This window comes from Mugil cephalus, chromosome 9, assembly GCF_022458985.1.
Source record: "Mugil cephalus isolate CIBA_MC_2020 chromosome 9, CIBA_Mcephalus_1.1, whole genome shotgun sequence".
NCBI lineage: Eukaryota > Metazoa > Chordata > Actinopteri > Mugiliformes > Mugilidae > Mugil > Mugil cephalus.
In genome coordinates this window covers 1,292,202-1,304,581 of record NC_061778.1, presented here as the reverse complement: position 1 = coordinate 1,304,581, position 12,380 = coordinate 1,292,202, and the positions used below count along the sequence as shown (strand labels likewise).

The 12,380-nt window shown below is 41.9% G+C and overlaps 1 protein-coding gene across 2 annotated transcripts; it reads right to left on the bottom strand.

The window, feature by feature from the left end:
* Positions 1-1,877: 1,877 nt before the first annotated feature.
* Positions 1,878-11,589, bottom strand: LOC125014079 (scavenger receptor cysteine-rich type 1 protein M130-like). Of its 2 annotated transcripts, none has more exons than XM_047595115.1 (9): positions 9,841-11,589; positions 8,527-8,559; positions 8,221-8,445; positions 4,959-5,210; positions 4,444-4,743; positions 4,061-4,366; positions 2,888-3,217; positions 2,514-2,604; positions 1,878-2,415 (listed from the first exon to the last, which is right to left on the bottom strand). In XM_047595115.1, exons 1-9 carry the CDS (start codon positions 9,920-9,922, stop codon positions 2,355-2,357), a joined length of 1,680 nt encoding a protein of 559 aa, XP_047451071.1. In that variant the 5' UTR covers positions 9,923-11,589; the 3' UTR covers positions 1,878-2,354. The 2 variants fall into 2 exon arrangements, with proteins under 2 accessions (XP_047451071.1, XP_047451072.1); XM_047595116.1 differs by having other exon boundaries at positions 8,221-8,442; positions 9,841-9,913.
* Between the last annotated feature and the right edge of the window lie 791 nt (positions 11,590-12,380).

Here is a 12,380-nt window from a genome sequence, read left to right as displayed (position 1 = left end):
AACATTTAGTTACAGGGAGCTCACAGACTCACCCACTGGACACAAGGCTTCACTCACATGGAACACTGGACCATTTTCTTGAATAAACACAAAAGTGTGATATTTCTGTTTCATGTGTTTGATGGGGTTCTCTTTGTCTACTTTCAGGCCTCGTTGGAAAATCGTTTACACTCAGAAATATATAAAATATCTAAGTGTCGCTGTGCATGAGGCTTCAGATCAGATCAATGTGTGAGGAAACGTTGAAGCATCCTGAGGAGCCCTGATCCTTTGTTCAGATCAGCTCTTCCTCTCCATTTCTTCATATGCAGCAACATCCTGTTTTAAACGTTTTGATGGTGAATGGAGTTCATCTGATTCTACGTGCTGAGCAACACTATCATGGTTTGTGTTTTTAAAGCTGTAGCCCTGTCAGTGAGGCCGTTGATTAGATTACTGCTGTGGTAATAAAACACGCCCCCTGAAAGGATGTTAGAAACGGATGTTGGATTCTTAATGACATGTAAAACATTTTAGTGGTCAGATACTGTCATAGAAACTGATGTCTGTAAAGGTAAAGGTGTAAATGTAAAAGTAAATCATGTGTGTCTGCAGCCAGAGAGATTCACAAATGAGACCTGCACAAGAGGAAAATAAAATAATACATCACATTTTACATTTTCACAATTACGTCTCCTTCTTCTTTTTGGATTTTTCTCTCTTTTGTTACCACCTGCTGGTGGTAACACCACCCTCTGCAGGATAACATTATTAACACGGCATCACGCTTATTATGTGTCTATGTCTCAAGTTCTACCAGACAATAGGATCAAAACCAATGACTTTTCTGGGGTTAGAGGTCAGAGTCAGTTTATCTTGTATCTAAAACTCCTGCTGTCTCAGTAACATCAGGGAGTAACTTTTAGACTTTTACACAAACTTTTGTTGACCTAGATCACGGGGGGTCAAACTCATTTTAGTTTGGGGGCCACATTTACCCCAGTTTGATCTTAAGTGGGCCGGTACCAGTAAGACAACAAAATAATCTTTTTCCATTTGTTTTAGTGCAAAGAAGAACAAGTAAATTAGGAGAATGTTTATATTTAATAACCTATCCTTTAAAACAAGGGTTGTCAAAGTTTTGAGGACTGAGAGACAGATTCAGAACCAAACACTGGGCTGAGGGTCGCTGTGGGGGGACAGAAAATAATCCCATTTGTAATCATTTTAATGACCAGGTTGCAATTTATAAATGAGGCTTAAGAACTTGAAAACCTTGAAAAACATCTTATCATCTTATTGGCGTGGGTCGTGCGATGCTGTTTTCGGTTGGACACGATTCCTCTAATTCCAGCTTCCGAGGTCTAACCACACCTGCAATTACCGCGTTTCCCTATAGATGTCGCTAAAGGCCATAAAATGGATGTTCATCCTTTCAAAGCAATGTACAGTAAGGGCTTTGGTTGGATTAAAACTAACAACTGAAATTCATTGCTGGCCGCCAGAAATGTTTCCGCAGGCCGCACTGTGAGAACCTTTGCTTTAAAAGAACGTGAAATTTCTTAAGAGAAATAAGTGCAATTTGAGCGTGTTGCACCCTGTTGTTCTGTCCTGGGTCTCAGTGTTGTGTTCTGTCCACTTCTCTGACTAAAACAGTGGACAAATTAGGAAGAGCAGTTATCATCACTGACAAATTGTCGTGCTCTACGTAATTTTTGTCACTTTGCAAATTCATGCTGTGGGCCGATTAGAGCCTCTGACAGGCTGCTTTTGGCCCATGAGCCGTATGTTTGACACCGTGACCTCGGTCAATAGTCAACCATTATCAAGATGCAACATCCTGGACACAGGGATTATTTTACTGTATAATACAATGAAGTCACCTGTGTGTATCAAAGTATAAAACTGTTGATTTTAATACCTGAACGTGGCTGAAAAAAGACACAATTGCAAACAATAAAGTCCCAATATCCTCTAACGAGTACTTTCTAATTAGCGACGTTGTAGCTCGTTTCTATTGACAGAATCTGTGCGTCATATTAAACTAGAAAAGCTAATAAGCGTAAATAAAATAAACAAGGTTCAACATTTCTACCACTAGATGGTAGACAAAAGCATCCATTTATGAGGACAACAGGTCTAAATGAAGCTGAATAACTTCCTGAACTGGCAGCTAACAGGTGATATATATCCTCCTGAGACCTGAGCTTTTATGTGCTATGCACTTATAATTTACCTTAATCAAGCTTAATGTCCCCGTATGAGGATGTAGGGTCTCAGGAGGTTAAAAGGCTCAACTCAGTTCATAATAAACAAAAGGCTTAAAAAGATGACACTTCATATCCAAAGTGAGTCCAGAACAAATCTTCCTGCTCCTATTTCTCTCCTCCAACACAAATCACAGTTGTTTTCTCCTGGACTCTGGCTTTGGCTGCCCTGGAAATATATGACAGCAAACATGTCATAGATTATAAAAACAGAAGCAAATAAATCCCTTTTGTCTTGTGAGTGAACATCTGATGAGTGATACGTACAGTCTCTTAGAGTAGCAGCAGATGGCAGTGACAGATAGAGTCATTCCCAGCAGGAGGACGACGAGTCTGATGATCAGATCTGTTACAGAGGCTGAAACACGTTGACAATGATCAGTCCTCTGGCATGCACACTCTTTAATTTACTGAACAGCTCATCACCACATTGCTTTTATTCAGTGTTAGGATCATGCCACTGTTAATTTAGTTTTAGTTTTTTTCTGCGACTACTATGAAGTTAAAGAAGTGTCATATTTTACTAGTTGATGTTTTACATGAAGTTATGACTATGTGTCAAAATGAACACTGGTCCAAACACTTCCTAGCTTTTATTTGCTTTATATTTATGCTCCTACTGCCTGATCTTATTGAGTTACCTCCGACTCTGAGATAGATGGTCTGACTCTTAGAGGAGAAGTCGTGGGAGAAAACGTGGAGATGATAAATGCAGCTGTAGCTGCCTTGGTGGCTGAGGTCCATCGAAGTGAAGCGGAAATGGGCAGAGTGATTGACAGCTGGTAGGGAGTAGCTGAGTGCTGCGTTAGAGGCAGTGAACAGGAGCTGGAAGTCACCTCCCTGGTACTGGGCTGGGATGTAGCACATGATGCTGAAGTTGGAGCCAAGGAGCACCTGAAGCTCCCGCTGGTCCACCCTGAAGACCTCCATACTGTTGGGAAAGGTGACAATTGTTGGCTGAAGCAGCAGTTCTGTGAAGGAACAGGGAGAGGGTCAGCTGAAGGAGCAGAGGAATGAAATTAGTTCAGTCACTGCACAGCAGGAAAACAACAGCAGATCAGGAACCTAACGCACAATTGATGACACAATTCTACTAGACTTGTCTTATTAGCTCCAACTCCAACATGAGCCAGAGAACAGGTAGAAAAGACCAGAGGGATGTAGGTTTACATTCAGAGCTGCAGCTCCTGTGATGTCCACTAGATGCTGCAGACGTATTGAGTTCCTTAAAGAAGAAGTTGCATGAATGTTGAAACACAAAATGATCTATGAGATGCATTTGTTGGTTTCAAGTAAAAATGAGCAAAAAGTCAGTAGGAGTTTTGCACAGTGACTGCAGACATCACAGCTGACGACAAACACTCAAACCTGATTCAACTGACTCCTGACTGATGCAGCTGAGGCTTGTGGGTAATGTAGTTGGCTGGTTCACGTTCACGAGCAAGAGAACAGTGATCTGACAAGAACTCTGTGTGACCTGGTCTCCAGCACCAGACTCCATCCACGTTTTGATCAGATTAAAGAAGAGCACTGGCCCCCTGCTGCAGGGGTTTAATGAACTGGAGAAACTTTTCACAGAGCAGAACATGGACTTCAACTACAATACTTATAGATAAGTTAACTTTAGTCTCATTAAAGTTTATTGTTGATGTCCTCCTCCATCTCTGTCTTCTTCTAATCAAACGACACGACAAATGAGCTCATTGCATGTGCTGTAGATTCAAGTTTTTCAGCTCTTGTTGTCTCTGAGTGATAACCTGATGTGAACCAGACAGAAGAGAAAGCAGCTAAATGTGTGATGAGTTCAGACTTACCTGAGCAGACCACCTCCATGCTCCAGTAGGTTTTACCCAGAACAGTCAGTGTGACACAATCTCGCAGCACAGATGTTGACTGGATGCAGGAGGACTTGATCCACCACACGGGTCTGTCCTCATGTTCTTTCTTCATATTTGCAGACACTGCAGTCCCACAGCCCAGCCGTCTGCACACTGCATCTGCAGAAACCTGGTTCCATATTAACTCCCAGTCCACCACAGGCCTCCACTCTCCCTTGTTTGTCATCTCCAGCTTACCGGCACAGACGCTGGACTCTCCCATCAGCCTTAGAGAGTTTGGATCTGAGCAGAAAAAAGGAAAAGAATTAGTACAAGAAGAAAGCCAGCACGCTGCATGAAGGATGCAGCTCCTCCTCCACCTGAGCAGGTGAGTTGAACAGATCTGTTGGCTGAGGAGGGGGTTCTATCTGGAGCTGAGATGTTACAGGCTTGCAGAGCAGACTCTGTGCCTTCACACTCAAAGCCTTTTCTCCACACTGGACCTCCTGTGAAGAGCGCCCCCTGGAGGACTGAGGGGGGTCCACAGCCAAGCTCCCTGCAGACCACCTCCGCATCCTGCTGGTCAAAACCATCTTCACTCACTGAGAACCACGACCAGTCAGACTTCACCTCCAGTCTACCTGAACACAGGTTGGTCCCGTTCACCAGCCTCACTGAGTCTGTGCAGAACAAGGTGATGTTATTCATGATAACTCGCTCTGAGGAGGAACAAGAAGAACTGAACCTGACCAATGTGACTTCATTAAAGCCCATCAGAGGGCATGAGGAGAAAGAGTGGAAGGAGGAAAGCGAGAAGGAGGAGTCTGAGGAGGAGATGGATACGAATTACAAATAGGAAAAGAGAAGGAGGAGGAAAAGTGGAAAGAGGAGCTACCTGAGCAGATGATAACAGCAGCTTCATGGTCAGACTCATTTCCTGGACACTGGAGCTTTTTGGACCCCAGTGGAGCCTCTCTGTGTAGTTCCCCAAATAAGGCTGAAGGGGGCCCACACCTAAGCTCCCTGCAGACCTCCTCTGCTTCCTGCCACTGGAAACCATCTTTACACACTGAGGACCACGACTGCTTGGACCTCACCTCCAGTCTGCCTGAACACCGGCTGGTCCCGTTCACCAGCCTCAATGATTCTGTGGAGAGAGAGGAGGAGAGAAGGAGCAACTCTCTGTGGAGCAGATCAAATGTGGACCGTTCCTTCGGGACACACCACTGACTCTGTCTAAAAAACTCTGACTAAAAAACATCTCTGTAGTCAGAAGAGCAACATGGCCAGAGAGCAAACAAACAAAACTGATAGAAAACAACTGACGACATGAGGCTGGAAACAGAAACAGGCCTCGAGTTTGAGGAGAGAAGGAGAAAAGAAGAGATCACTAAAATGAGTGAAAGGCAGACGACTCTCATGAATCTTTTGGAAGAGGTAAAATCTCAGAATAAACAGAAAGACGAGACAACTGCAGTGCTGGAAACCCGGGTGGCAGAACTTGAACAATACTGAAGGATCAACGACATCATAATCTCAGGTTTGGATATTAAACCTTGGTCCTACGCCCATGCAGTAACTCCACAACATGGAAGAGATGAAGTTACCGATACTAATCTTGTCAATTCAGTGGAGGGACACATGTCCAACTTTGTACATTCCCATGGAAGTATGATGATATCAACAACACAGAGGCATGTCATCTTCTTCAAAACTGACAAACTGGCTGTAATATTACAGTTTGCAAACAGAAAATCCAGAATTCTTCCATGGGATCCCTATTGAAATTATCAAGCATCAAAAAAAATATTTTTAAGTATGATAAACAACTGGAAACATCGGTTGAAGTAATGATTGACAGTGTTAAACTGGAAAGAGTTGATGAGAATACATTTTCACAGAATCGCACTGTTAAAAACAAGGTTGACTGCGAACGAATGTGTACATGAATGGACACTTGACTAAAAAGAACACAGACAACTGAGACACCAGAAGAAGATACATGCTACATGGACATCCAGTTGCAAGATCTTTATCCAGGGCAGGTTAAAGTCCTAGTCATCAGAAGCATGGAGGAGTTGGACAAGTTTCAGTGATGGCCTGTCATCCACTTAGAGAATTCCTTTCTCTTCAAATGGTAGAAATCATGTTTTCATGGAGAGAAGTAATTTTCTTACATGGGATCAAGATCATTAAACATCAAATAAACTAAAAATATCTTTGGAAACTGTGAAGGAAATACTTCATTATTATAGTATGTTAAACATGTCTCTTTGGCCTAAACCTGTTTGTGATCCTTCCACAGTCAAAACAGGGTCTACATGGTTGACTGGATGGACTGACTGTCGCCACCGATGGTGATAACCGGTGGTTGACCTCTAAATTCTCATCTTATATATTCCTCCTGGAATGAGGGGCTGGTCACAATGGTTCTGGCTCTGAATGCATGAACAGCTGTTACCATTTCTCCTGATCAGTAAACCTTATTTCACTACAAGTCATCTGAGTCTTCTGTGTCATTTCCACCAACCTCATATGTCCACAACAAACTGGCGTCACGAACAGGATGTCAACAGAACAAGGACTGCTAAGTGCAAAATTTATTTCTTTGCTACTGCCATGTCTGCGTTTGAAGAGAATCTATGAAAGTACTGTGTGGAAATGAGCGCTAGCTGGCTGCTCTCAACAGTTGGAGTGAAAGCGCGAGGAAGCCGCTGATGCCGTAAGCAGAGCGGGTTTCACCACCTGTAAGAAGTGGTTCGGACTCGACTGGGAGAAGCAGTGTGTGAACATTTCACCTTGAGAAGATGTTCTGGATGAATTTAAGTATTTATTCATGTTTTACAAGACCAGCTGTGTGATCCCAGTCCAGAGGGGCATCTCAGATAGTGATCTGAGTGATGCTTGCACAAAACAATTCACTAATAACTGGTTGTTAAAATATCCAAAATTAGTGGACTAGAATTGTGCTAAATTGTATTCATTTCAACATTACACATTACAATTTTTTTTTTCCCGTATGCAAACATGAATAATAAAATGACTGCAATTTGACACTTCAGAGAACTCATGATGCATTTGAAGCAAGGCTGATGGGCCCTTATGATAAACAACTGGAAACATCGGCTGAAGTAATGATTGACAGTGTTAAACTGGAAAGAGTTCATGAGAGTACATTTTTAGGGATAATCATTGACCACAACTTGAACTGGAAATCTCATCTTAAATATGTCAGGTCCAAACTTTCACACACAATGAAAACTTTATGTAGGACAAACATGCTCAATTCCAAATCACCATACTCACTGTATTGTACTGTTGTGCTGCCATATCTGACTTACTGTGCTGAAGTTTGGGCTAAACATCTAGAAGCTCACTTCTGTATTGAAAGATCAATCACATTATTTTGTGTTATATACTGTTGTATTACATCAAATACAAATTATTATACAATTTCTTCCCATAAAATAATGTCATTAAAACCGATTAATAACAGCACATTTCTGTAAATTTAAGCATTATTGTTCGTAATACAACATTTATTTACCATATTTCTATGTGATTTAATTGTTTTAAAATGTGAAAATGTTTCTAATTAAATGTTAAAACAATCCGAAAATACGACAAAATCTTGTTAAAATTGCAAGTACAAACTGTATTTTAATTACGGAAAATAACTGTATTTTTTCCTAGAAAGTAATTTTCCGTTATTTTACGGTATTTTATGGCGCCCCTGCTGCCAGAAATTTACCTTTTTTTTACGATTTTTTTTTTTTACAGTGTACACTGTCCTACACTTGGGTCCACATCTCCACAAATTCCATGATACTTTAGTTTGTTTGATTTGATTTGGAGAAAAAGAAAACAAGGGTTCAGAATTTATAATCTATGCTTCAGCTGAAATGAACAACTAGTCTTGATTTATTTATTTCTTAATTTATTGTGTATGTTTGTTGTTAAGTGAAGATTCGTAATGCTGACCGACAAAATTACTTTCAGACGTTCATTCATTCATTCATTCATTCTTTGTCTCAAATGATGCCGCTGAATTAAGGAAGTGGTATCTAAAATGTAAGAAGCCACAATAAAACACAATGTGAGTTCACCAGTGACAGAAAACAAGGAAACTGAAGCTTCACACAGTTAATGACACTGACCTGAACACGTGATGTGTAGACCGTAAACCTCATTTGAACCACCATGATTAAAATATCTTTGTAAAGACACAACAGAGCCACAGTTGAGCTTCCTGCACACTGCAGCGGCCTCCGTCTGGTCCCGGGGTTCTGAGTATTTATTTCTCCATCTTCCCTTATCATTAACATCCACTGACCCAGAACAGTGGCCGCCTCCGTTCACCACCCTGTAATCACCAGGAACTGCTGAACAGACACACAAAATATATCAGTGAATCAGAGGGATTTCCACAACGTTTCTCATCGTGTCATTTTCCCTCCATTTACCTGTGGAAGCATGTTTGTCTTCAGCCCAGAGCCCTGAGGAGAAAATCACAGGAGAAACATGAACACACTCAGTGAATCTACTGACATGTTTGTCTTTCCACCGGCTCTTAGAGATGTTAATGCTCCTCACCCTGAAGGTGCATATGCAGAAAAATAAAGGAAACCATCAAACAGCTGCAGAAGTGTGGAAGGCAGAGAGCTGACTGATGTCATAAAGGGTTAAGTCCAGAAGGAGGCAGTAGTGTAACACTAAGGAAGACAGTTGATGCTCAGCTAAGAAGAAGAGTGTTGCAGCAATGATCTGCTGCTGCTGCTGCTGTTCATGGGTCTGCACACCTAAAAAAAAAAAATGAACTCAAGAAAAATAGCCAAAGTGAATGAAGTGAAATGAAATGAAAAGGATTACAGTTCATATTCCAATAAAAAGAATCAGAATTTCAGAAATAAAGACGAAAAAAAAATCTAAATGTAAAAAAAAAGTCACAATCCACGTGACAAAATGCCTTAATTCTGAGATTAAGATCAGAATTCTGAGAACAAAAGTCAGAATTACAAGAAAAAAGAAATGTTCTGACAAAAATGTCAAAGTTCACAGAAAGACTGCAGAATTCTGCAGATTTTAGACAGAATTGACAGAAGTCTGAGATCTCTGTCACAATTCCCAAGAAAAATGAGAATTCCAAGATCTCAGTCAGAATTCTGAGTAAAAAGGAATCAGAATTTGATTAGAATTCTGACAACAAAAGTCATAGTTCAGAGAAAAAGTAAGAATTCCAAATGATGAAAAAGTGGATTCCAATAACAACAAGAATCTCAGTATTTCTTTGGTCATGTGATTACACGACCAAAGAAATACTGAGATTAAAAAAACGCAGTCACACGATTCTGAGAACAAAAGTCAGAATTCCAAATGAAAAGTCAGAATTTATTGGGTACACGATGTGGACGAAATAACAGAAACACCTTTTAGTGATAGATTTACTTACATGATTCATTTCTCACTTTTCAAATAAAAAATGAATGAAATCATGGGAAATATATTTGTAGCTTTTTCTCAGTCACCAGGTTAATCTGGTCATGAAAAGATGCACCGTGGGTCTTTACCATGTAAACTTTACATTTAATCCTAAAGAAACAAGCTCCCTGCTTTTTATCTTAATGCAAAGACAGACTGCTGCAGTGTGAGTCGATCCCAGGCCCATGGATTCAACACTGACACAATATGTTTGACAGTTTTAGCCTCAGCTTGCGAGTCTCCCAGATTCTCTCTGACTTGATCGTTGGATGCGACTTGTAAAAACCTCTGAGTCCTACCTGAGCTCCACACAGACAGAAACAGCATCAGCACTCGGTGACTCATGTCCTCACTGTGTCTTCTACAAAGAGTCGTCCTCATGTGTGTCACGTCTTTATCAGAACAGGAACCCTTTCTCTGAGGGACTTCCGCTGTTAATGTGGACGATTGTGCAAAACACTCAGGGTTATTTTTATTTCAACGTACAGCCACTTAAAATGTTTTACACCCTTCAGAGATTTCTACATTTCTCAATAAAAACGATTCAAAGCATCAGATTTACACACAAGTCCCGAAAGTAGACAAAGAGAACCCAATCAAACACATGAAACTCATCTATTAGACTTATGTATTATGTAAAAGGCCTCGTTTGAAAATCGTTTACACTCAGAAATATATAAATTATCTAAGCGTCGCTGTGCATGAGGCTTCAGATCAGATCGATGTGTGAGGAAACGTTGAAGCATCCTGAGGAGCCCTGATCCTTTGTTCAGATCAGCTCTTCCTCTCCATTTCTTCATCTGCAGCAACATCCTGTTTTAAACGTTTTGATGGTGAATGGAGTTCATCTGATTCTACGTGTTGAGCAACACTATCATAGTTTGTGGTTTTACAGCTGTAGCCCTGTCAGTGAGGCCGTTGATTAGATTACTGCTAATTACTGCAAATGATGATGAGGACAGAAGAGGAGAGAACAGGGTCACAATTAAGATGCAAGGTTTCATTTTACAGTAGTTCTTAATAGTTAAACAATCATTTATTTCAATAGTCTCGTTATTTTACTTGTTTTTTAGTGGTTTTTTTTGTCCATTTTGACGTGCTGCTTGTAACGCCGCCCTCTGCAGGATATTATTAAAAAAGCACATTATACTGTATATTAGTATTATACAACTTAAATATCTTTCATATCAATTTCTACTTGATGAATCTGGCTCTGTATCCATCAGGATATTGACCTCAAACTGTCACAAATTCACCAAGGAGTAACTAAAATGAAGTCATTCGATGTTTGTGTCTAACTCGTCTTCAACGCTACGTTCGGGTCAGCTGGTTTTTTCCATAACATTTATCAAATACAGTATCTCTGAAAGGAATAACTAAAACATCTCTTTGTCGTTGTAAAGCGCGCTCACGTCACACAGCAGTGGTGAGAGGCACAGCTTGTGGTTCGAAATGATCCACGACAAAATACTGACACAAAACAACTGTTTTTTTCTCTTTTTTTAATAATAAAGACTTTATTCTTCAGATTTGGTTGTAGGTAACAGCAGCTTGTACTGTGGAATCTGGGGTCTGTTCCATGGACTGAGTCCAGCTTAGTGCCTCCTCCAGTCACGACACAATTAGTAGTTATTTTTACTCCTAATTATCACAGGCCCCTGCCCCAGGCACGACTTTTACAAATGCAGCTCTAATTATCCATATATATGTTTAGTGTCTCTTTTTAAAACCAGAAATGGAAAAACAAAACAAACAAACAAACAAACAAAAAAACGCCTGGAGCTGTGAGTGAATCCTACCGCCCTGAAAAAATATTATATCTCCACTTATTCTAAGAATCTGTGACAGAACACGCAGGAAAAGGAAGTTTAACTAGATCACACTTCACTTCAGGTCTGTTCTGAGCAGCAGGACCCATCAGCCACAACATTATGACCACTGACCAGAGACGTAAATAACATTTAAACCATCTTGTGACATTTCAATGATCTGCTGGGAAACTTCTGGACCTGACATTCATTCATGTGGACGTTACTTAGACATGCAGCACCCACCCAGACCAGACCAGACCAGACCAGACCAGACAGGACAGGACCAGACCAGACCAGACCAGACCAGACCAGACCAGACCAGACCAGACAGGACAGGACAGGACCAGACCAGACAGGACGAGACAGGACCAGACAGGACCAGACCAGACCAGACCGGACGAGACCAGACCAGACCGGACGAGACCAGACCAGACAGGACAGGACAGGACAGGACAGGACAGGACAGGACAGGACCAGACCAGACAGGACCAGACAGGACCAGACCAGACCAGACCAGACCAGACAGGACAGGACCAGACCAGACCAGACAGGACAGGACCAGACCAGACCAGACCGGACGAGACCAGACCAGACCAGACCAGACCAGACCAGACCAGACCAGACCAGACCAGACAGGACAGGACAGGACCGGACCAGACCAGTCCAGACCAGACCAGACCAGACCAGACAGGACAGGACCAGACCAGACAGGACCAGACAGGACCAGACCAGACAGGACCAGACAGGACCAGACAGGACGAGACCAGACCAGACCGGACGAGACCAGACCAGACCGGACGAGACCAGACCAGACAGGACAGGACAGGACAGGACAGGACAGGACAGGACAGGACCAGACCAGACAGGACCAGACAGGACCAGACCAGACCAGACCAGACCAGACAGGACAGGACCGGACCGGACGAGACCAGACCAGACCAGACCAGACAGGACCAGACAGGACCAGACCAGACAGGACAGGACAGGACAGGACCAGACCAGACCAGATCGGACAGGACAGGACCAGA